Raw genomic sequence first — 24,339 nt, forward strand, 5'->3', positions numbered from 1 at the left:
AAAAGTCAGGACCGCAGGAGTACTCAGAATAGCATGAATGCCTTACAGATCTAACGCACCTGTTGTCTAGATACTTAACTAGAGATTTTAAGACTCATTGTTATTCATTAAGCGATTATCAAACATTACATGCACATAATATTTCCAAATTAACACCCGTATTGATGACGTTGCCTTAGATATGCAATAAATTCAAACCATTCAAGGAGTGCACATGCGGTTCATTCGCGTTCTGTAGTAAAACGTTAAGTTTTTATTAAATCACATTGAGAGCTGCCAATGTCCTGTCCATAATCACGTTGCTGCGTCTGTTTACTTCTAAATTTTATGGAATCATTGTATAATCTTTTATGTATGTGTTTCGTATCCCGTGCTTTAAAGTATAGTTAGTTACTTTTGTTGCATTATGTGTCGTAAAGGAAATGCAAATCTGTCCAGACGAAATTTCATTTTAAAATAATTTTTATACTCCGTTACATTCGAGAGCGATTTTTTTTGGCACATGGTTCACGGAAACTCAACAAAAAACTTACTTTAGTAATAGTGCGTTTAGGTTACATCATTTTGTTGCTGAGCTTATTGTGACCTACACACCTACATCTTTGTTAAAACGTTGCTCTTCAGGGGACTATCGCCAAATTCCCTATAGCACACATTTCCAGTTATGTTTCTTTTCGTAGAGCGATGTCGCTTGAAAACGTATAGTTGCCAATTTTTATTTCGTGGACTCTAACCTTGTGAATCTACGCTTTTCAGACAATAGCACGTTTCAGGCGTTGTCGCTTTGCTAAAATTTGTTAATGCTATCCGCTTGCAAGCTTGACACAAGCGATGGTTCTGTAACATTGGCCGTCTAATACAGGAGGCCAAATGGGGCTACAGACGTACGATGGGTGCGATGTTCGCATACAGCAAGCAGGGAGATCGCATGCTGATGTCGTACAATTGTCAGGTACAGCAGTGCGCACGTGCCGGCCACGCTAGGATCGCCACCAGGATGAGTCTTATCCAATGTATCAGGTAAGATGTTATACCCACTTTTACATTAACTGTAAATAATATATTTAACTATAATTAATAGAAGTAAACTGACAAGGTGCTAAATAATATTTTGGCTTAGCGCCACCAAGTGCTTGAGGTAGAACGTACTATCGTACAGCCGAAACGTGACCGAGTCGTGAGACTTGTGTTTATTCTTTCGAGAATGAATGCGGGCTCGAAGAAATATTTTCAAACGTATTTACTGTCTCTTTTGAACAATCATATGATCGTACATTATCAGAACGATAAGATAAATTTGTAAGTATAGCTTTGCAGGAGGTTTGGTTGATGTAGGTAACATTAAAGTAATGAAACGCAAAACCTTTTATGTTATCATTGTATAATATCAAATATATGATTAAATGTAAATAAAATTGTACATCGACGAAAGAAGAGGTTAAAACCAGTTAAATCTGACGTTGTTACACACGTATATGTTAATAGATAAGAAAATATAGAAATTATACGCGCCCACGGATCACGCGCGGCGTGCATGAGCAGGATTTACACGTGACCCCCATTGGTTCGCTAATCGTACCGCCAAATATGTACAATTAACAGCTTGTTACTATTATTGACCAATCGCTTATCAGCTTAATTTTATGCTCGATCTTATCTCCTCTCTGATCACTCATGTTGTTCGTGTTAACGTTGTGATTCGAGCGTAACGCTCGTTCAATGTTACGTTACTACCCGACATAATTAACCAAATTAAATTAACTTTTGTTGACATTTTTTATCTCGTAAGATACTCATTTACGTCAAACTACTGGTTATCGATTATTCCAAGTTTAGCCTATAGGTGCAAGGGCAGCAGTTATTTACAATAGATACTATTTTCAGGCATATCGTGCAGACCGAAGGTCCGAAGGCGTTGTTCAAAGGATTGGGGCCTAATTTAGTGGGAGTGGCTCCTTCGAGGGCTATTTACTTCTGCACATATTCACAGGCTAAGGCCATATTGAACCAACATATATCCCCAGACACGCCAATCGTGCATCTATCCGCAGCTAGCGCTGCAGGTAATAAACGTTACTTGTTCTTGTCTAAGCCATGTGTATGTTGTGTAACACTTACTATCTATTGCGTAGAATATACGTCAGCAATTAACTCTTAACTGTTCTTAATTCTTTATTAAATATTTCAGGATTTGTTTCCTGCACGATGACAAATCCAATATGGTTTGTAAAGACACGACTCCAACTGGACGGACAAAATGTAACTGCATTGCAATGCATAAAGAGGATATACACCAAAACGGTACATATTTTTTTAACATTAATCACATTATATATTTGATTGGGCGCCAAAATTAAATTTCTGTAGTTATGGCACCCAATCTGGGGCTGATAATATTAGTTTTTTAATTTATTAAGAGTTGACATACTAATTAACTTCCTTCTAGTAAACTGCCTCCGTGGCCGAACGGTTACCATGTTGGATTGCCACGCAGAGGTCCTAGGTTTGTTTAATATTTCTCCCAGCCCGGCCGAGAGAAATACTTGTATGGCCTATTTATTTCTCTTGTGAGTTTGGGTGTAACTTGTGGTTTAGAGTTTCCCTACGGCCATAAGTGTGTGCGTTATTTTTATTATAATTCATTTAGAAACCATTGCGCGTTTTCAGGGCATAAAAGGCTTCTACAAAGGCATAACAGCATCATACATGGGTATTAGCGAGACAGTGGTTCACTTTGTCCTGTATGAGGGAGTAAAAGCTCGGTTGATAGCCGCTAGGAGCCTGGACGGAGTGCCCAGCGACCAGCGCTCCCCACGGGACTTTATCGAGTTCATGGGTGCTGGAGCCTTTTCCAAGACAGTCGCTTCGTGTATTGCTTACCCACATGGTGAGATTTTTTAACTGATGTTTAAAATAAACGTATGTAACGCTATGATCAACACAAACGCTATGTAAGTTTACTCACAGAGTTTTGGCGCATTCTATTTAGTAACGATAACATGTTGTACCTTGTATTCCCGATTGTATTCGATAAAGTACTGAGAGTACAAATAGATATGTAACATCGTGTTTTGCAGTTGAAAAACATCAACGTACTTGTAAACAATTTTGTTAACTCTACTAATTTACAGGTTGTAAGAGAAAGGTGCAATGGAAATCTTGGAATGATATATGTATCTAACTATCCTATATACAAAATATCAGACCCGAGTTGATTGCTCCGCATAAAATTAATGGCACAAGAGCAACTACAGCGACAAACACCAACAATATACCCGAAACGTATTCTCGGCAGTTTGTTGATTGTGGGATGCTCGGTCGAAGAAAAATTCATCCAATTAATTTACTTCAATTTTTAGTAGCATAAACATGGGGCGCACTATATGTTTCCGGAATGAATAAGAAAAAAATACTATAAATGATCAGAAATGAATTTATAGTTTCTCAAAATATTCTCCGTTAGCGTTAATGCACTTTTTCATACAAATTAACCAATTTTGAACACATTTATGCCACTCCTCCGTGACAATCTCTGAAACATATTTTTCATACTCTTCGACAGCCTCTTAGGTGATGAAAATCGTTTTGGAAATAAATAAAAGTCACAAGGCTCATAAGGTCAACGTTGTTCACCTTCAAAAATTCATTTGTCTGTCTGGCCGTGTGAGAACTGGCATTATCGTGGTGCAAGATGATACGGCATTTACGGTTATTTTTCCGGAGTTTGTCAATAACTCCTGGCAAACAAATGGTCGTGTACCAATCACTATTCACGGTACAACGATTCTCCAAAGCAACAATAGCCACGTGTCCAGTTTTATTAAAAAAAGAAGCAATCATCCTCTTTGAGGCACTTTGCACGCGCGCCACTTTGGTTGGTTTTGGCTCATCTCGAAAGACCCATACGCTCGATTGCTGCTTTGTTTTGGGATCGTAACTATAAATCCAAGTTTCGTCACCTGTTACTATGTCCCACACCAAATTTCACGCCCCTTCGTTGAATCTGGTAAGCATGGCACTGCACCAAGTGACGCGATCCGTTTTTTGAGCCTCAGTCAAATTGTGTAGAATCCACCGATAGCACATCCGTTTCACACCCAAATGTTTGTGTAGTATTGATTGTATTTGACTCACGCCTATGCCTAAAGATGCCCGAATTTCATGGTAGGTCACATGCATGTCTGTTTTGAGCACACGGCGCACAGCATCGATGTTTTTGTTGTTCACAGCAGTGGACGGGCGACCATCACGAAATTTGTCACTGAGGTTCGCACGACCGCGTTTGAATTCTGCAAACCAGCTATAAAGTAGTCGTCTTGCATGGTGCTTCATCGCCAAAAGCAGTTTGAAGCCGAGCGAAGCTCCGTTGAGCTGTTAAATTACTCTTAAAGTCGTAGAAAATCATACTACGAAAATTTTCAATTCAAATTTAAATCCATGGTGATATAGACAACCAATTTCGAAAATGACGCCACAATGTAAAAACAAGTGACAGTCAGATGAAACAAACTATAAGAAAGATGAAACAAAATATATTGTACAGCCAAATAGTTCCATTTTCAAGTGTTGTAATTACTTTTTAAATATTATTTATGAAAGTGGCCAATTCCGGAAACTTAGTGCGCCCTATGTATTTCCGCCAAGTAACGCCTGAATTTGTTAATCATTTCATAATGTTCTGCATTAATTAGAAATGCCATTACCATGATTGTTTTAGACAAGATGCTGTAGAAAAACACTAGGGATATCAATGATACAATGAATTACTGCTTCAATATCCATTTCTGTTTATTAATCGGAAACAAAAATGAAGGTATAGACATTTATTTTGTTTAAATATATTCCCGATTCTAAACTTCTCTACAATCGGAAATGAAACTAATTTTGTGTGCCTTATTCCAGCGTGACCATGGTCGAGTTTGGAAATTTGGCTGGTCAGAAAGAGTCGCTATTTAGTCGGTTCTACTTTTTTCTGAAAGTCAAGTTTCCAAAACTCGACCATGGTCACGCTGGAATAAAGAACACACTAATTTTGCACATCAAAAGGTCGGTCGCAGTATACGGGATGGGAACGGGTCGACGGTGATATTTTTCACGTCCCGTCCAGTTGCGTATACTTGAGTACTGTTTTTATATGTAACGATATTAACAATAAATCCGAAGACGAAAAAGGAGATGGGGAAAAATCACGTTATGTATGCTGTGACCGTAAATCGTGTTTACTTGTTTTTTTTTTCTTTCAAACCAAAATGTCTCCACATAGACATAGACGGTAATGACGAATCTACAAGCCAGCATTAAATTGTTATGCAAACTGATCCACAATAACCGATATTCAGTGAAAAGGTTTGCTAGAAAATACAAATATACGCGATTAAGGTCCACAAAATAGTCTCATTTCCAAAGTATAGCAATTGCCTAAACCTTGGAACTCTATACTCTACAATTTTTAAATGAATGAAGGATGGCGATATTCCGTGTATTTTGTAGCCCAGTGTTTTTGACGACGTGCATTAAAGAGACCTATCAATGCTGTGATTCATTATAATATCATCAAAAAAGCTAACTGAGTACATCCCGTAGAAGTTGGAGTTATAAAGTTGATATAGGTTATTTTTATAACGTCCTATATTTCGCTTCAGATGTTTCTTCGAAGTAGCAGAAAACAACAAGTTTTCAGTTTGTTCCCAAAAATAATAAAAATATGTCATTACATTAGTCTTTAATTGACTATTTCATTAAGTATTTTGTAGATTTAATGTTTTGTGTTTACTATAAAATAACCAATACTTTAGGTAGGTAAACATTCAATCACGCTTATAATGAAACGTACGTACAAGAAGAACGTTACTTAGTTTGAATCAATTGCGTTATGTTCTTGCATTTATTATAAAATACATTGTTTTACGATTTCGTTATATAATATACAAAAATATATTGATAACCAGGCATAAACTGAAACTTAAAATTGTACTAGCAAATGAACGGCTCTCCGTTGATTTTATAATTATTAGGTTAGCTTTCGCCATTCTTTTTTTCCCGCTACCATCGAACTAACTTCAAGGCAAGTTTTTATGTAAATCACGACGTGTGAGTACTTTGCTCTCTCGATATTGATAACTTTAAATTATTTTATTTTATTATATAAAATATTTTTTTTAAAGTACACCAGTTTACTGTTTCATAGAAATTTTACGACCTTGAATTTCCACTGCACCATTTTTTTACACTTTGTATAACAATAATAACTAATATCAATTGCACGTTGTTGTTTGTGACAGTAATGTGCAAAACAATAAAATACTGATTATTTTTACACATGTAAGTAAAAAAAATGAAAAATGCAATAAACAAACAGTGTCACAGCGGTCATTTGAAATAAGATTAAAATGAAATGTTAGCCGTTTTTGTGATCGTATTTATGTCGTGTGCGTTATGTGCATTTTGAGCATTATCAAAACCAATTTAGGAAACCAACTGTTTTCAAACGTGCTCGAAAACGTTTGCATTACTTAAAAAAAAAAGAACCCACTAATTTTGTCATATAAGGAGTGTGCAACTCTGTCGGAAAAATATATGTAAATTCATTTCTGTCCTCTGCTCTAAACTTTTTAATTATCTCCTCAATCGGTTCGTGTGTTCTATTAGTCATCACAAGATTATATAGGTTACTTCGCTACTAACGCTATAGGGAATTCCATATTTTAGGCCAGGTGTGATCGTGCAGCGTCATTTATTACTTATTGTTTTTGTGGAATCGCAGAAGTAGCAAGAACGCGACTGCGAGAAGAGGGGAACAAATATCGCAAGTTTTGGCAAACGCTGCATACAGTTTGGATGGAAGAGGGATGCCGTGGAGTTTATAGGTATAATTCTTTTATTCATACATATACTGTACGGTTTACAACCGCACATTTTTCTTCCGCTTACCTTGCGCTCTACTTTGTGCCCTACTGTCCGTGGCTTACATACATTACATGGGCACATAAGTAGGCAAGTAATTTTAGTGTTAAACGAGAATTCACTTCATCTAGACATCTTGAGTGTTTAACGAACATTCATATGTCTTAACGTAACAACAGCGTAAGAGATACACATCCTCAACGAGCCTTGTATCTTCTTACTTTATTAATAAACTTTATACTTTTATCATCTATCAATTTAAACAATTAGGCGTCAATACTATAGCGTAGTATTGGCCCCTACATATACAATGAGAAGACGTTGACGCTTGGATTTGGGAGGTAACGTGGCTTGGAGATAGGGGAAAACAGGGTCAATTATTTGGGCATGTATTGTAAACATTTTGAAAATTTATCAAAATAATTTATTCACGAATATAGAAAGACTGATAAATTCCAATATCTTCCTTAACAGCTAGTACACGTTACCCTAAATGCGCGTTAGTCTCTGTCAGAAACAAGTGTTTGCGTATGTTTTCCTAATCGGATCTCTTGGTTAATAAAACACTTAATGTGTACTGGCTCTAAGTCAGATATCGCTGTTAAGTTAGTAAGTAAGGTGTTAGTAAAGGTTTGTTTTCGCTGTTGTGAAATAATTTTATATCGCGGTTTTCTCAGTGGCTTTTAGCTGTACAAGTTTATTGAATAATTCACGCTAAATAAAACTTCAAAAGTAATTTTGAAACGTCGAATATAATAATTATAAGCCTTCGAAATTATATTTTTCAAATTTTTCCAATTTTTCGGAAATTTTCCGATAATTACCCAACCGTACAAACTAGTCAGTTATATTATTTATAATTTATTTACTTTTACAGGGGCCTAGGTACACAACTAGTCCGTCAAATACCGAACACAGCAATCATGATGTCGACGTACGAGGCAGTGGTATATCTACTTACTACACACTTCAATAGTTCCTTTTATGAGAATACTTAGCTTGCTCTACATAATTTCGAATGTAGTTAAGCAGTACTAAGACAAGGCCAGGATATATTGGCAAATGAATGGAATATGTCGATTTAAAATTTATTTCTAAATAACTTTTGACTCTGTGTAAAAATAACCCAGTAAGCACCGGACAAAAATAAGTCGTATAATATTGTCATAATGTCGCTTTTGTTACAATTTGCATTTAGAATGCGATAAACAAGGTGTTAAGAAGGCTAAAAATTAGCCAGTCAAGTTTGAATTTTCAAATAGGTACATTCTTAAGGTCGATTCAGATGACAAGCGTTCGCCGCGAGTCGGCTTGTGTGCGCCTACTATGATTAAATTCGTGTATCTGAACCGGCGACCCTTAACGTATATGAAATATAATGTATCTATTTTGTCAAATTGTGATTCACCAATCTCACGGTTGTATCAAATCCTGTAATACTATAATAATATGCGTGTTTACATTCGCGCACGGAGCTTACCCTAGGGTCGGCAGACTAAAGCACATAACTCAAACATCCACATCGTTCATTTAAAGCAATAAGCGACTAAGCACAAGTCTGTCAACCCTATATGTGTATGTATGTATGTATAATGATTATTACTATTCTTAGAATGAGTAAAGTTTATATTCTTGTTATTAAAAATAAGCTGGTTGTCCTTATGGTCTTGGATTGTACTTGTTACCGATAGACGGTAACGATTTAAGTGACTGAATTTACATACGATTATTTGTACATAATTATTTAGATGTAGTTTATAAAAGTTAGTGAGAAAGTCGTGTTGTTTACATGGATCTAAGTGAATTCAGTACTTATTCAAATGTTGTTCCAAGGCAATTCGTTGATGTTACAGATTATTTTGGAAATTTAAAATGGTAGTTTTCCCTAAAAAAAATCTATTTTACCTGTTAGGCCCATTAGGGTCAAGACACACTGCTCGACCGCAATCGACTGTAATCTACATAAAAATAACAATTGTTCATACGAAATGTCACTTGCGAATGCCATCACTTACTAGTTGTGCGTTTTGTGTATATGCAAACCCGACGATCACTGTAGATGAGTGTGTCTTAACCCGTATCCACCAGAGCGGAGAATAGAAGAGACGTAATCAATTCAGGCGTTACTTTGCGGAAATCCACGTTAATAAGAATGGAAGTAAATTAATTTGCTACTCTCCGAACCCAGTGAAGGTTTAATCGTGCCAAATAACTGGTTACTTTTTCAATAAATTAATAAAAACAAATAATACAAACGCAACTATAGTCAGGAATACCATCAAAAATATAATCGGCGTGTTTCGCCTCTCTACGAGACATCCTCTGGGCTTGTTGAGGAGACGTATTTAAAACAATCAATTCATATCTTCGCTGAAAATAACAACAACTTCAAAACCAGATCAAAGATCTGCAACAAACACATGAAATTCGTGAGGTCCATTGGTTCGTTCCTTGGCTCAGTTAGTATAGCGTCTGACATAGTTTCCTGGGAGACGTTGGTTCGAATCCAACCGGATCGAAGGGAATTTTCTTAGTGTTCGAAATTTGTTCAATAATTATAACAAAACAGTGGAGTAATTAAAAAAAATGAATATGGTGGTGAAACATCCTCACATTTAATAAAAACTTACCAACAATTTTGTTTTTGAACGCCTTTACTCCGCCTAAATGGATAATAATGGTGCTGATTGTCGCTGTTTTTTGTAGTCCTAGTCTAGTCTTTATATGTCCATCTGTCCATTCATAAATAGGGGGTAAAATCACAAGTCGTATTTGAGCTTATAGTGGCTACGATCAGCCCAGCTAAACGTAGTCTTCTAAGAAACGTGGCCGTGGCAACTACAGGGATACATCTTCCACTTTTACGGGAGTCACCATACTTATTGACGCGGAATCGGCTTTAGTTGGTCAGAAAAACTTTTATGTCTATGGAATAAGAGCGAAAAAGACGTACGTATCGCCTATGTCGAAACAAGTTGCCAGAAAAACTTTTATGTCTATGGAATAAGAGCGAAAAAGACGTACGTATCATCTGTGTCGAAACAAGTTGCCCGCCAAGCTCTTATTTCATGGCATGAAGCTTTTTCTGATCGGCTTAAGCCGATTTTAGGTCGGCAAGTGTGGTCACCCCTTAAACCAACCACTGGTTATACGGGCAGTCTTCGATAAGCGTACAGGTCGCGGTTTTTTTTGGCTCCTTGAAATAACTCGTACCTCCCTGTCAGTGGTCACTGCCAAATTTTCATCTTGCTACAAAGACCGATGTTTTTGCACCTACGATAGGTCGTTGATTGTAGCAGTCTAGTGCGCGTGGTCCTTAACAATTTAACACATCCAGGTAGTATCAAATTATAATTACTGTTAGATACTAAATAATGGTGATTGATGTAGTATATAAACTCGGTTCACTGAGTACTTACAAACATTCGTGCCAAAACAATGGTATGTTACTTTTTTTAATTTAGAATGTTGCTGTTAATTCTTCATCTTTAAAGATGTGACAGATGTATAATGTAGTTTTCGATTTTGCAATCCTCAAGTAGCAGAGTTGCTGTGAACTAAATTTAGCACTTATCAATGTAAGTATGATTGTTCAGTTGTTAGGAATGTAAAATATATTTAAAATATAAAGAACTAGTCAGTCGAAGTCCTAAAATTGGTTCTCTAAAATATATGGGGATGGGATACTAATTTAAGTCATTGCAATGTAAACATTGATTGTTTATAACGTGATACATGATGTTGTAAGAAAAATATTTATGACGTTACTTTAGTTTCAAATGTAGAATTACAACTTTTAATCAATACATGCTTTATAATGTGATAAGTTTGTGCCTATTCGGAATATGACTAGTATATAATATAAATATTAGTTATAAAACAATAATATAATTCTATAGGGTTCTGTAGTGAAACTACTAGAATAATTTTGAGTTATTCAAAATTTCTCTGAAATAATAATTTGATTTAAATATAACGCTTATTGGTATTTGATGTCATCAGTGCATTTTAGAAATTTATATTTGTCAATTTTTTGGTTGCATGTTTTAATTCTAACTTTTCATTTACAAATTAGAGCTTTTTCAATTTGTGTATTGCCCAAAACAAATATATAGTAAGTTATAAGCTGTGATATAGTGCTTGTAAATAATAATTATTGAATTAGTCTTAACATACTTTCTTTATTAATCCAATTGTCTATCAAAAGGTAACACAAAGGAACCAACTGTATTTTAGGCAATCATTAAACTTGAATTTATTTAGTTTTTCAAGTCTGTGACCTGAATAATGATTGTTAGTTCTGACTGAATACTTAACACTTCTGTCTAGAAACTAGTGATTGTCAGTAACCAGCTTTAGAGACATAATGAGACCAATCTACCAAATGTAAAGATTAACTTGAGAATTTGTTGTAAAATCATACAAATTTCGACGCTGAAGACAGTGTAATTTCAAAACCTGGTGTAAATATGCCGCATGTGTGATATACATATCTCACCCGTCATGGAAGAATAGCATAAGTGAAGTTTCGTCACAAATGTTTATTGCTCCATTAGATACAGAAAAATATAACCCACATCATCTCCAATACTTCTAATTCTAGCAACTAATATTATAGGTAGAGTTCTGAGAATTGTAAAGGATGTGGGTTATATTTTTCCGTAACTAATGGAGCAATAAACAAGACTGACTTAACTCCATCTAAGCTGTTCTTCCATGATGGGTGCATTATATTGTACAATTAGCTAAAAGTGGTGGTAATAACCGCACAAATCAGCTGGGCTTTGTTATAGTACCTTTATCATTCTTAAAGCGAATCTATGACTAAATGCCAACGCACAGACTTTTGTTCAAATACAATACTAATTCCAACACGCACACTAACACATACAGTTGATTTTTTGTATTTTCAGTTACTATGATGTTAATTATTATTGTTCACTTTTTTAAATAATTTTCATAGTTATACCTTGTATTTGTTAACTTTTTATTAAAATATTTTCATAAAATGTGGAATCCTAAAAGTAAGGAACATGATGCGTGTAAAATAAGCATAATAAGGCTCTCGGGGGCGTGAAAAGCTTTTTTGTTATTCATATTTTTAGAGGACAGATTTGGACTTATGTCGAACTGAGTATGTTATTTTGTTTAATAAATAAAGAAATAAATAATTTTTTTCATTTAATATAAATACAAAAATTACAATACAATCAAACAAATGGTTTTATCAAGGATCTTATCGAGATGTTAGAGACAAGTACCCAGATGTGTGTAGATATAGCATTAGGCATATCGCTAGGGTATCTTAGAATTGACATAAGAGGGAAAAGATTTCCCTTGAAAGCCACTATGGGTTCCCTTCTGAACCATATAACTGAGATTACTATCATTAATGCTATGGTCACTTGGAGGACGATGTGAACAGAACCCTTTATAGCTAGGCTCTTAGTCCTACGAGACTGTGAAGCATCCTTTAGCTGGTTTTCCAATTTGATGATCTGTCGCTGAAGTTTAGAATACGCAGCAAACTCATCTTTTATTGAAATTAATTTCTGTTCTGCCTTTAGTTTCAAGACAGTGGCTAGTAGATTTCGTTCTTCGTTAGACGGTTTGGCGAAGCATGTTGCTATCTGCAAACAAGACAATATTTGGGGACTACAGACACGTACAAATGAGCAAGATAATTTTCGTAATACACCTGGTAAATTTTAATACTCCGTCGTAGAATTGCGTGCAGTTATTTAAGGAAATATATAGCGGTACTTACCGGTTTTACTATAATAGGCACTAACGCACTTATGGAGCACAGAATGACGAAATAAAACAAAAGAAATCCATTTAGAACTTCCAACATTTCAGTGTCGTTGTTTTAGATTTGGTGAAGTCGACAAGGAAACGGCGAAGCTTTACACAATGTTTAAATGTACATTCGCTTTTTGCATTGAATTTAATTAATTATTTATACATAAAATCTATAAGAAACGAAAATGGAAATCTATTAACATCAATTCTCATTTACTCATTTTCATCATTTGTCACAACACAGTACTTTGAACTACATTTTATTTTGTTTTTTTTACTCATCGCGCAAAATGTCAAATTAAATTAAAAAATAGTTTTGTCTATGAAACGAACGTATCCTCATTGTCATTCATTGTATCGATTTTGGTTAGCTAACATCATACAAAGCGATTTTAAAGGCCGAAGGCCTATAAGGCCAATTAGCCAAAGCTCAATAAATAAAAAAAATCGTATATGACTTGGGATTAATATTTTTCCATCCTCTAAGGGATTATTCCACGTTGTAGTACGTACAAATCACGAAACGCACTAACGAGAAGCGATTAAACTTTTGGTACAGTCAAGAGCACATCAAGCTTTACACTTTGTACTTTGGACCATTCTTATCGTAAGTGGAATAGAGTTGAATTTAAATCTTAAGTGTCAAGCTTGACGTGCTCTTGACCCGTACAGCTTTGGTTTTTTATTCACTGACAGAATTTTTTATATTATTCCTTTATTCTTATAAAACTGACACTGGCACAACCCTAACAAAAGTAATAATAATAATAAAATTCTCTTTCATTCATGTGAAAACCTTTCTATGCTTTTTCTTCTATTATTTTACCTGAATGACTAGTATCCGTGGTCATGAAATAAATATTTAAAAAATCATGTAGACTATTATCCAAACATATCGCACCCTTAGTAATATAAGGGCACAATCCAAAAAAAGTAGATTTTTGGGAAATTTGGGAATTGATAGGGACTTAAATAATAAATGGGATCAAACTTATATAGCTCCATATTTCTGTTATATTTTTTGTACTATATGGGTCTAACTTGAAAGTGTTTTTTTAACTTGCTTGAAACTTATGGAATTTATTTATATAATTTTTTTTTTATTGCTCTTTATAATACATTTATCAAAGAACAAATCTGCCAAATTTCATATTTATAACTTAAATAATAAGCATATTATTTGAAAAAATAGGTGTAATGTAGGAATCCAGAATCTTAATACGCGATTTCCCAAAAATCTACTTTTTTTGGATTGTGCCCTTATATTACTAAGGGTGCGATATATAATATTGAAGAATAACCTAACCTCCGGTTTAAAAAACCGACCTCAAAAGTCGTTCATCCCCTAGTTTGCCACTCTTAGAGGTGGAATATTTTCTTGAAATTTAAATGGGACCACATCTGAGGTACCTTCTTTCCAACGAAAAAAGAATTATCAAAATTGGTTAAAAAATGGCGGAGTTATCGCGTAACATACATACATAAAAAACAGACGCATTGAGAACTTCCTCCTTTTTTTGAAGTCGGTTAAAAAGAGAAACTAATGACTAGGCATATGGTTTTTGACCTTCGCCTGTTCCATACGAAACGTATGAAAAAAAAGCATTTCAATTTCTCAGGGTCGTATTCTACTCTACTCAATGCAGAACTTAGCAGACTTGAGTTTGATTTCAAGCACTGGAAATACGACTCTAATGGTAAGGACTCGAGTATGATTTCTAGTACTTTGAATCATACTCAAGTCCTGACTTGAGCATTGAGTAGAGCTCTAGAATACGACCTAAGTTTTTCTTGTATTAAGTGGTTTGCAGGGTTGCCCATTTGTGGGGAATTCCCCAAATTGCGGGGAATTTCAACTAGATTGGGGATTTTGTGAGGATTGGCGCTGTGTGGGGTAACTGTGGGGATTCTAACATTTTATGATTTTGTTCAATCTATCATTGTTTGCATCTGTCGATGCATCGCTAGTTTGATCATTATTGTTAGAAACACTGTGATGAAACTAAAAAACTTAAAACTAAACTAACTATATCGATGTGTTTTTCAACATCGCACATCCCTCGCATTATTAACAAGCAGCTTAAATAGAATTATTATCAAATCGTGTTGATTCTGAATTGTAAAATGGGAAATATCAAAAAACTCAATACATATAAAATTATGTTCATTATTCAAATAACTTGCATATCTAAAAAAATATTTCACCACAAATAGAAATGTCCTGTCAACTGTCTAACAAAACTAGTATCAAAAATAATTTAAAAACATGTTTCAAAACTAGACCTCTGCTAATTTCTCAGTGTACAACGAAAGTGTTCATTTATTTACAAAAATATGGTTTACATAACAAAAATACTGACTGCACATCAACTTAAATTAACTCTAAACGGAATAACAATTCTTTTAACAAAACTACCGTAATTTTTCTCATAAGTTGCTCTATAAATTATCTTCGTTTATACAATGAATCACGTACAACAAATATTATATTTGGAGCTGATTTTCTTCTAAGCAATTCATAATATTGGGACGAAATTGAACCCTTACTTGCAAATACAAAAAAATACTACGATTTTCAAGCATTGGATTTTACTGCAATGTTTGTGTGCAATTTTTATTTTTTTTTGTTAATCTTATTGTTTTGATCAAATTGTATTTGCAATTAAACCATTATGTCATATAAAATGGTGTTTCATTCCGATAGACTGATGTACCTTTCAGTGAAATAGGTATGTTTTTTCTCATAAGTTTGTTGTATGCTGGAAATATTAGATACCTATATATTTAGATGCTAGATATGAATTGCGATAAAATATTATGCTTTAGTTTTAGTACGTAATGCTAAATTAATTTTTTTTTATACACATATTTTGATGTGCAATAGGTGCTTTTGTTGGGTACATTTGGTTGTGAAAAAACTTGTTTTTTTTTTTTGGTAAGCGGTTAATTATTACCATTGTAAACTATCAGTCAGTGCGTGTTGAGTTCGCGATCCTTACTCCCACTTAGGCCCGTCCCCGGTATGAAGATAAACGAAATCAGCTATTGATAAAAAGCCGAGCAGTTGGTACTTCCACACCACAACTTACCACTCGGCACTCGTCAACTTTAAATATTAAATATAGGTTGAAACTTAATTTACTCATTGAATTTTTTTAACAGTAACCATAGTGTCACCAAATGCGCAACAAAATAATTATGTTACTTAATATTGTGAGGCAAAGAAAAATGATTTTTTTTCTCAAAGTTTGATTAATGTTGAATCTCATTAAAATATATAAACAATTTAAGGTCATCTAATTTTATAATTAGTTTTACATTTTACATTCTGTTTACATTCACAGCAAACGTAATAGATGATTACATTTTGAGTTTCTTAATTCTTTATTATAATTGTTTTTAAGCGATGTACATATTTGTAATAAATAATGAAAACTCGAGATGTGGGGAATATGAACTTCGTTCTCCCCAAATTTGGGGATTTTAACCGTGATTTTTGGCGATTTTGAACAATTGGCATTGGCAACACTGGTGGTTTGTGTTTTATAGATTCGCTCTGAGCCTGTTGGAGGGAAAAGTGTCGTTTTTATTTTCACTTTCAATTATTTTGTGACATCTAGTTTAAAGTGGAATAGGATAGTGCTATTGTGCCTTAATCGAAGATTAAAACGCGAAATTATACGAATCTCGAACTAAAATACCCGTTTCGGCCCGTTCTAAGGAATCCCGAGTCAGTCCAAGCACGCCGCCTCAAATTGCCAATCCTCTTTGTGGTGGCCATATTTACAGAAATATAATTAAACGTTTATGTTTTCGGCTGAAGGACTTTGTTTCCATGGCCAGCAATAAACTAAAAAAAAAAAAAATAATTGTTTTATAAGGTTATTTTAATCTAGACTAGAGTAAAAATACTTAACATTTATACGATAAAAATGGTTAATATTGTGTATTTGGAATCATATACAAGCCATAAAGACTACTTAAAAACTTCGACATTGAACCTACCAGTGGAATCATTGCTAACATACTGTATTTACAAATACTGTGCTCCAAAAGATTTGTTTTTAATTTTTGTTTTTACGGGCAATGGAGCCAAAAAGGAACTTACATTACATTGGAAGGATGACATGAAGTTTATAAATGGCGAAAATGTACCGTGGCAAGTGGCGGCATGTAAATTTCCTGCAGTTTTGTATGTAGATACTTTAATAACTGGGCTATGTGCTGTGGCCAGACATATTTGTAAATATCGAACCTCTGTGCGATCGTTTCAAGAACACGAAGAGGGCTTACTTGGTTTCCGGAAGAGCTGTCTTCAGGCTCCCAATGAAGTATCCATTTGGACAAAATTCTGTGAAGTTGACATTATAAAGACTGTCCAAAGCATTTTGAATGTAGATACATTGGAAGAAGTCCCAAAGAATCTCATAAGATTTGAAAACCATCTTAAGAAACCTGTCAGAGTACATAACGTTTACAAAATAGCTAGAGATTTGAAAAAAGAGAATTTTAAAAATGAGTTTTCGAAATCATTAAATCAAACGTATACTGAAAAGAAGCCAATAAACGAAAACAAAGAAAAATCAAGACCAATAAAGCCTCGAAAATGGAAATCAAACACAAGAAAACAAATTCAAATTGATTCATCAACTAAAATAGAAGATTTAGAAGTTAGTCATCGTTTTGCAGAGGGACCTTTTCTTACTTTAGCTGATTTGCTACTTCTACCATCTTATCACATAGTGATGCAATCATTAGGAGAACCAATCTTTTTATCACACCTCTCTTATACAAACATGTGGTTTTATAATCTTCAGCAAGTAACACAAATCCAAAATTTAAAACCTCTTCTTGAAGGAATTGGAAATAGGGCTCTAAAAATAGAAAAACTCAATTTACCAGTTATGGAAGATGTTAGTCTGTACAAATGTGACCCTAAAAGGCATAATCCAAAAAAGAGATTGTATACAAAAGAAGAAGATATTGAAAATGCATTAAGCACCCTTAAGGATGGAATGGAACTAAACATGACTTCTAACAAATTTGATTTTAAAATCAATTGGAATGAAATTCCAAATGGTGCAAATCCCAGTGCTGGGCATTTACCTGATGAAAGAATGCATCGAAAATCCCAACAGTTGGAAAACTTGGCTTTAACAGTACAAAATATAGCTAAAGAAGGAGACCTTATTGTAGATTTCTGCAGTGGCAGTGGTCATTTAGGCATATTACTTGCACATTTACTGCCTAAGTGCACAATAATATTATTGGAGAATAAAGAGCAGTCACTACTTAGAGCCCGAACAAGAGTACATGACATGGATATGAAGAATGTGTTATTTTTCCAATGCAATTTGGACTTCTTTATTGGAAAGTTTGATATAGGAATAGCTCTACATGCATGTGGGATTGCAAGTGACTTGGTTTTGGATAAATGTTTAAATGCAAATGCAAAGTTTATTCTGTGCCCTTGCTGTTATGGTTCTTTACACGCTACTGATAGATTGGTATATCCAAGAAGTAGGGTGTTTAGTGGTGTTTCTATTGACCAATATTTGTGTATAGGACATGCGGCAGATCAAACTCATGAAGAACACCCTTTGACAGTTAGGGGAGCAAAATGCATGGCAGTTATTGATTCTGATAGAGCCCGCTTGGCTGAAGAATATGGGTACAAAGTTACGTTGTCCAGGTTAAAACCTCTAACTTGTACTCCTAAGAATAATTTACTTATAGGCATACCAACATAGAAATAAAAAGCTTTTGGAAAAAACTAAACTTTTATCTTTTATTCATGGCACAACATGCAAATCATAGAACATCTGCTTTTAACATCCATCAGACTAACTTTTAATTTGAAGCCAGGAAATAACAATATCTATAAAAAAATAATAATAATACTATGTATATATTTTCAACAATAAATATCCTTGATAAAAATTCTTTGTATCTATACAAAAATAGTTTCTCAAGGAAATAAAGAATTTATAACAACTATATGTAATCTAACAATTACTGAATTATTCAATTGTAATAAGATTAGCACTACTTTAAACTCTTGCATATACTATTGCCGTGCGGCATGGGATGTAAATCTGTAAAAAAAACAAGATTAATAATAAATGAACTTGTTCTATAGTCAAATCAAAACTATCAAAAACAAACGAGCGTGTACACGAGTAGGGCGTGTACACGGATGTGGTGCGTGACTGGTGCGAGTGGAGGTAGAAAAAGAGCCAGACAATAAATACCAAGTCTCACTAGAAAATTCTGTCTAGTTATTAACAAATGTAACAAATGTGCCTCTTTTCCTCACTCTTTCTAGAATTTTCACTTTCCACTGACATTACATTTATGCTGCTGTGCTACACATGTACTATATTTAGTAGTAGGTTAATATGGATGCATTATTTAGACTATCACATATTTGTTATTACTTTTTACTTGTTGTTCCTGAGGTCTGGCTGAAATTTAGGGAACTTAGGTAGGCGTATATTATAACTAGTAAGAACCCTTTCACTGCTATGATAAAAATTATATGTTTCTACTTCTGAATTTAATTCATAAATTGTTTCAAACTATCAGGGTTATTTGTAAATTAGTAACAAACAACTGCAACACTGTATTACTTACATCATAATAAACAACATTTGTTTCGTGACTTTTAATAATCGGTCAGATTTTACTTTCGTACAAAAAAAAAAAATTACGTATAATTACGGCGATAACTCCATGCGGTAACGAAAGATAGCGCTAGCGTAAATACCAGTCCAATGTAAAACGCAGAAGCGGGGTTTGAACTTACTACCAAATGCAGATCTAGAAAGTGTTAGATAGTACAACAAAGTTTATTTTTGGTAGTCATTGTTTTTTAAAAGGCATGGAATAAAAGTTGTAAGTTGTGTTAGTGATATAGTCCTGTGAGGTTGTAAATATTTTACAAATAACCTTGTATGTGTATAAAGATGGACGTGATTGTATGTAGGTATGTAGTGAACGGATGTTAGTTACATTAAATTACCGAAAACTTCGTGGTAACATAAATAATCTATTTCAGTTAGACAGTTACAAGATACAAGTTTAAATTTTTATTGAATTGACATCAATAAAAATTAAATACAATAAATAGCGACATCTCTAGCCGGGGCTGGTAGCTGTAAAGGTAGGTATCTAACAGGGTGACGAAATAACATAGATTTCTCATAGATGGCGCTACGACCAAAAAGTCGTTGAAATATCAAATACAAAAGATACGACCCGAGCATGTAGAAATATTCGTGATTCGCTGTCCGCTGCTTCGTGGTTTGCTGGTTCGTTCCGTTGCTTAGTTGGTATAGCGTCTAGCATGGTATGCTAGAAGACGTCGGTTCGAATCCGGCTGGATCGAAGGAATTTTTTCGATCGTTGTATTAATAATTATAAGATTCAAGTTGTTGCGAATTATAAGTCAGACAAAAATTACCTGTATTGAATCCATTCTATTCCCCCATGGCATGCCTTGTGTGATGTGGTGTTCTCCTTGAGGCTCGACGCGTCCGAATCCTGAATACTTTTTGCTGTCTGAACACAGAACCGCCTGCAACAAATTGTCAGTGAACAAATGTGGGATTTGTAACACGGAGTCCAGTTTTAAAACAAAAATGAAAAGATATTAAAAAATTTCTTACTAAAAATGAATTAACCATAAATCTTTGTAAAAAGTTTTTGTTAAGTTTCCGTTTTCCCGAATCAACGCTAACAAGATATATCCTTAAGGTAGATAAAGTGGCGAACCTGATAATTTCCAGCGACATTGACGCCAACCCTGTAGTCAGTGAAGCTCTGATAAGGGTGGAAGTTGAAGACGAACAGCAGACCCGCGCGTTCAAACGCTATTACCTTGTCGCCTTCGTGTTTGCAAGAGACGTAAGCCTGCAGGTTCAAATAGTCCCATGATAATGTTACACCTTTTGTACAAATTTTTCCGATCGTTAACTTTTTACCAACGTGTGTACTTCAAGAGCACATCAAGCTTGTCATTTTGCTTTATAGAATAAAAAGTGGCAGAATTTAATTTAAATTTTAAGTATAACGCCTGAAGTGCTCTTGACCCTTTATATTATGATTTAATGCTAACGTAATGCTAACCTATCTTCCCATTATGTCGTAACGTTTTATTCATCGTTAGACGATGCTCGCGTCTAGCCTGTTCCCATATCACGACTATCTGTCGTGACTGTGTTGTGGACGTTTATTTTATCGTTGAACGAGTGTCGTGTCTAACTGTTACCACTAGATCGTGACGACTATTTATCGGTTGACGTCAACCGCCTTGTCGTTTGCACAACAGAATCGTTGAAAGTTGCGATTATCTGGCGTCACATTTTTATTGCGACGTTTTATTTATCGTCAGACGACTGTCGTTCTAGCTGTTCCCATTGTCACGATAGTCTGTCATCGTAACAGCAAAAAGTTGTGAACGACAGTTAATCGTTTTGTATTATAGGTGAACAACTTCATTTAAATATACAAGCCACGACACTTTAAATTGCACAACTATTTGTCGTCGCGACATAACGGGAACGCATCCTTAGTTATAAACGCGATATAGATAATAAACCTTACTTAGACCAATAGGGTCTTTCTACAAACAGTTGACTACTACTTATTTTAGACTTTGCATTTTACTTGTTGTACCTAAAGGGGAACTAAACAGGATAGGATAGGATGATACCCTAGACAATATGTTGTAATATAACATATTAAGTAATAGTACAAAATATTATTACGTACTATTAATTTTTTATATTATGTTTATTATCTATAATATTTCGATTGAAGGACTTGAATCCAGAGATGTGAAAAATAAACAAAAATTAACACTTATCATCATTGACTTACAAAGTCAATGCTTATCATGCATTCATTGATTAATTCTTTCACCCTTTATCCCAATAAGAATTATTATACATATACATCACTTTAGAATGCCTAACATAAAGGTTTTTTAAATTGTGAATGTACTCACAGGGTCAGCATGCAGCCAGCCATATTTCTCCTCCAACTCGTTCATGTCTCTATCAAACTGATTCAGGAACTTATACTTGAGAAGATCGTCATCGACCAGGTGCCATTGGCGACGCGCGTAATGATATGAGGAGTTGTTTCCAGCCCGCGGAAAGTCAAGCCATTCGGGGTGACCGAATTCGTTGCCTGGAAGTTGTAACAGATTTATAACCGACTTCAAAAAAAGAGGAGGTTCTGAATTCGACCGTATTTTTAGTGTATGTTATGAAATTACTCCGTCATTAGCAAACCGATTTCGACGACGTTTTTTGGTTGGAAAAGGGGTGCCTCAGTAGTGGTCCCATAGATATTTGAAGAAAATATTCCACCTCTAAGGGTGGCAAATTAGAAGATGAATTCGGTGTATTGGATATGACCCACTTTTCGTTAATCGGTTTCAATAAAACTTGGCAAATAGATGTAATTCCACATACTATTGAGGTCGTTTTTTGTATAAAAAAGTTATTTCGATAATGATTTTTCGAGATGACTACTTTCTTTAACTCTAAGACCTAGGCAAACCGCAATGGAAAAACCGCTAAACGCCCAATATTCATTAAAATGTAATTACATGCTTCAAAGCCAAGCAAATATTATCAGTTTTTTTTTATGAAAAACGTATTTTTCTACAGAGGAGACGCGAAAAACAGTTAAAGCTTAATATGATATGAAGCGTTAAGTGTTTTTCACGTTTCCTTGTAAGGTTGGCTTTTTGACTTGCACCCTTTTTCACTAAGCCACAGAAATTTAAATGTAATATTTTCAGTATTTATGTACACTAGGCGTATAGATGATCATAGAAATAATATTGTCTGGGGTCTGAATCATTTCACATGTTATGTACATTTTGATGTACACGGAGTCTTATTGTAAAATTTGATGTTTTCTCTTTTTGTATATAGGAAAAAGCTTTCAAATTAGATGCTTGTAGAAGCACTGCAGTGGCGCCACTGTGGCGCTGCAGCCACACTATTACTGAGTTTCCTTCGCTCAACTCACCAATAAAGTTCAAATATGCCTCCCCTCCAAGAGAATGCGTAATAAGTCTGATCATGCAATGTAAAGCCAGCCCCCGCTCCACCACGGGGCTCGGCTCGCTCAGTGTGCTCATGTGGGTGTACATCGCCGCATCCATCAGCCAGAACGCTATGGTCTTGTCACCAACAAGAGCCTGAAACGGTTTAGCGATGATGTTATTTTACCTTATCATTTCAGCTTGTTAACACCCACTGTTGGGTATATATAGACCTTACATTATTATAAATAAAGACAAATTTATTGTCAATAAAATAAATATTGCAATTACTATAGTGACATCTCTGTCATTTTCTGGTAGCTGTAAAGGTACCTGGCTGAATGAAAAAACTTTCATAACTGTCTCGCAGGTGCTGTAGCAATTACATAGAATGACTGAATGAAAATATTCATTATTGCAAATTAAAAACTACAGTAACAACACAGAACAGCTATGTAAGTATCACAGAGGATATCTTATTGCCAAGTAGCAATTTCTTCCATAAACAGATATTCGTAAGATCTGATGACTCGATCTGTAACTCAGTTGTTAAGAGTGGTAGCCACCGCAACAGACATTGCTTCGAGTCCAGTCGAATTTTTCCTTGTGTTTGTTTGATCTTTATTGTTTCAATAGTAATAACAAAGTAGTGGAGTATTTTCATAAAAAATAGACGAGTATCACGGTAGTAAAACATGTAAAAACATCATATTCAATGAACTGTATATTAAAATAAATATAAATAAACAGCTCAAGAGCACGCAAAAGCCCGATATTTAACGTAAATTCCTAAAAAAAAACACTGGTAAGCCCGAATCAGAAGTCTTTGAGCTGTTGGTTGCCCCGAAGATTAATAATAACCAAGATGAAAATGAGTTTCTAATTACCATATAACTGATTAATTACCGAATGATTCATTTTGTATTAAATTTAAAAAAAAGAAAATTTTTACCAATTTCTGCTTTTATTTATTTTTTCATATACAATGAAGTCATATCCTTATAAGAAACTCAGTCTATTAGCATTAAAAAAAATATTCAATATCATTTTGTATGACAAACATTTTATGAAATTTGATCAACTTCTGCTGTCCCGATTATTTCCTGCCATACAATGAAATGATCTTTACATAAAAGTTCAGTCACGGTCAGCACTGAAAAACAATTTTGATCAATTACATTCATTTTTATAGACAACTGACGCTTAACTAATTTTTTTAAAGATTATCCCATATTGGTCCATTAACAAAACACTTATGAAAAACATGTGTACAGTGCTTTTTGCGAAATAAATAATTTCTATTCTTTTCTATACTCGATACACCGACAAAATAAACAAAAAATATTAAATATTTAGTTTCAAAGTACCTGATCATGGCTCTCAGCATAAGCAACTGTTCCCTCCATCCATCGTCTATTCGTGAGCGTGTGAACTATGTGTCCCATCTTCCAATCCTCGTCTTTTTCCTCCTTCAGCAGCTTTATCCACATGTCGGGGATGGCCATGCCCAGGCGATAGTCGAAACCGGTACCTCCTTCGGCGACAGGTCTACACGACGCTGGCCTACCGGATAA

The 24,339-nt window shown here is 34.6% G+C and overlaps 4 protein-coding genes across 4 annotated transcripts in view; 2 read left to right on the forward strand and 2 right to left on the reverse strand.

Moving 5' to 3' along the window:
• LOC113231508 (mitochondrial carrier protein Rim2) overlaps positions 1 to 9,381 on the forward strand; it is a 28,640-nt gene extending 19,259 nt beyond the window's left edge. Inside the window, exons 3-8 of the mRNA XM_026465833.1 lie at positions 863 to 1,020; positions 1,885 to 2,063; positions 2,189 to 2,301; positions 2,668 to 2,887; positions 6,764 to 6,866; positions 7,781 to 9,381. Coding sequence (XP_026321618.1) covers positions 863 to 1,020; positions 1,885 to 2,063; positions 2,189 to 2,301; positions 2,668 to 2,887; positions 6,764 to 6,866; positions 7,781 to 7,901 — 894 coding nt within the window. The 3' untranslated portion in view covers positions 7,902 to 9,381. The remainder of the gene's footprint in view (positions 1 to 862; positions 1,021 to 1,884; positions 2,064 to 2,188; positions 2,302 to 2,667; positions 2,888 to 6,763; positions 6,867 to 7,780) is intronic.
• A 2,593-nt stretch (positions 9,382 to 11,974) lies between these two features.
• Positions 11,975 to 12,921, reverse strand: LOC113231261 (tail-anchored protein insertion receptor WRB-like). The gene is made up of 2 exons (XM_026465495.1): positions 12,671 to 12,921; positions 11,975 to 12,533 (listed from the first exon to the last, which is right to left on the reverse strand). The coding sequence occupies exons 1-2, from the start codon at positions 12,755 to 12,757 to the stop codon at positions 12,114 to 12,116; spliced, it is 507 nt and encodes a 168-aa protein (XP_026321280.1). The 5' UTR covers positions 12,758 to 12,921; the 3' UTR covers positions 11,975 to 12,113.
• A 3,716-nt stretch (positions 12,922 to 16,637) lies between these two features.
• On the forward strand, positions 16,638 to 18,464 carry LOC113231424 (glutathione S-transferase C-terminal domain-containing protein homolog). The gene has a single exon (XM_026465739.1). The coding sequence runs from the start codon at positions 16,638 to 16,640 to the stop codon at positions 18,453 to 18,455; it is 1,818 nt and encodes a 605-aa protein (XP_026321524.1). The 3' UTR covers positions 18,456 to 18,464.
• A 155-nt stretch (positions 18,465 to 18,619) lies between these two features.
• Positions 18,620 to 24,339, reverse strand: part of LOC113231251 (1,4-alpha-glucan-branching enzyme) — a 17,668-nt gene continuing 11,948 nt past the window's right edge. The window contains exons 10-15 of the mRNA XM_026465482.1: positions 24,133 to 24,333; positions 22,750 to 22,921; positions 21,713 to 21,897; positions 20,479 to 20,616; positions 20,168 to 20,281; positions 18,620 to 18,800 (exon numbers count right to left, since the gene is read on the reverse strand). Of these exons, the coding sequence (XP_026321267.1) occupies positions 18,756 to 18,800; positions 20,168 to 20,281; positions 20,479 to 20,616; positions 21,713 to 21,897; positions 22,750 to 22,921; positions 24,133 to 24,333 (855 nt within the window). The 3' untranslated portion in view covers positions 18,620 to 18,755. The remainder of the gene's footprint in view (positions 18,801 to 20,167; positions 20,282 to 20,478; positions 20,617 to 21,712; positions 21,898 to 22,749; positions 22,922 to 24,132; positions 24,334 to 24,339) is intronic.

The sequence above is a fragment of the Hyposmocoma kahamanoa genome, unplaced genomic scaffold (assembly GCF_003589595.1).
Source record: "Hyposmocoma kahamanoa isolate Upper Pololo Valley unplaced genomic scaffold, ASM358959v1 65, whole genome shotgun sequence".
In the NCBI taxonomy this organism is placed as follows: Eukaryota; Metazoa; Arthropoda; class Insecta; order Lepidoptera; family Cosmopterigidae; genus Hyposmocoma; species Hyposmocoma kahamanoa.

What these genes read in the sequence shown, in the direction of transcription:
- LOC113231261 (XM_026465495.1), bottom strand. Translation starts at nt 12,757, where the DNA reads ATGTTGGAAGTTCTAAATGGATTTCTTTTGTTTTATTTCGTCATTCTG. An exon ending in TGCCTATTATAGTAAAACCG is followed by an intron (nt 12,534 to 12,670) that starts GTAAGTACCGCT and finishes TCTTGTTTGCAG; the next exon opens with ATAGCAACATGCTTCGCCAA.
- LOC113231424 (XM_026465739.1), top strand. Translation starts at nt 16,638, where the DNA reads ATGGTTAATATTGTGTATTTGGAATCATATACAAGCCATAAAGACTAC.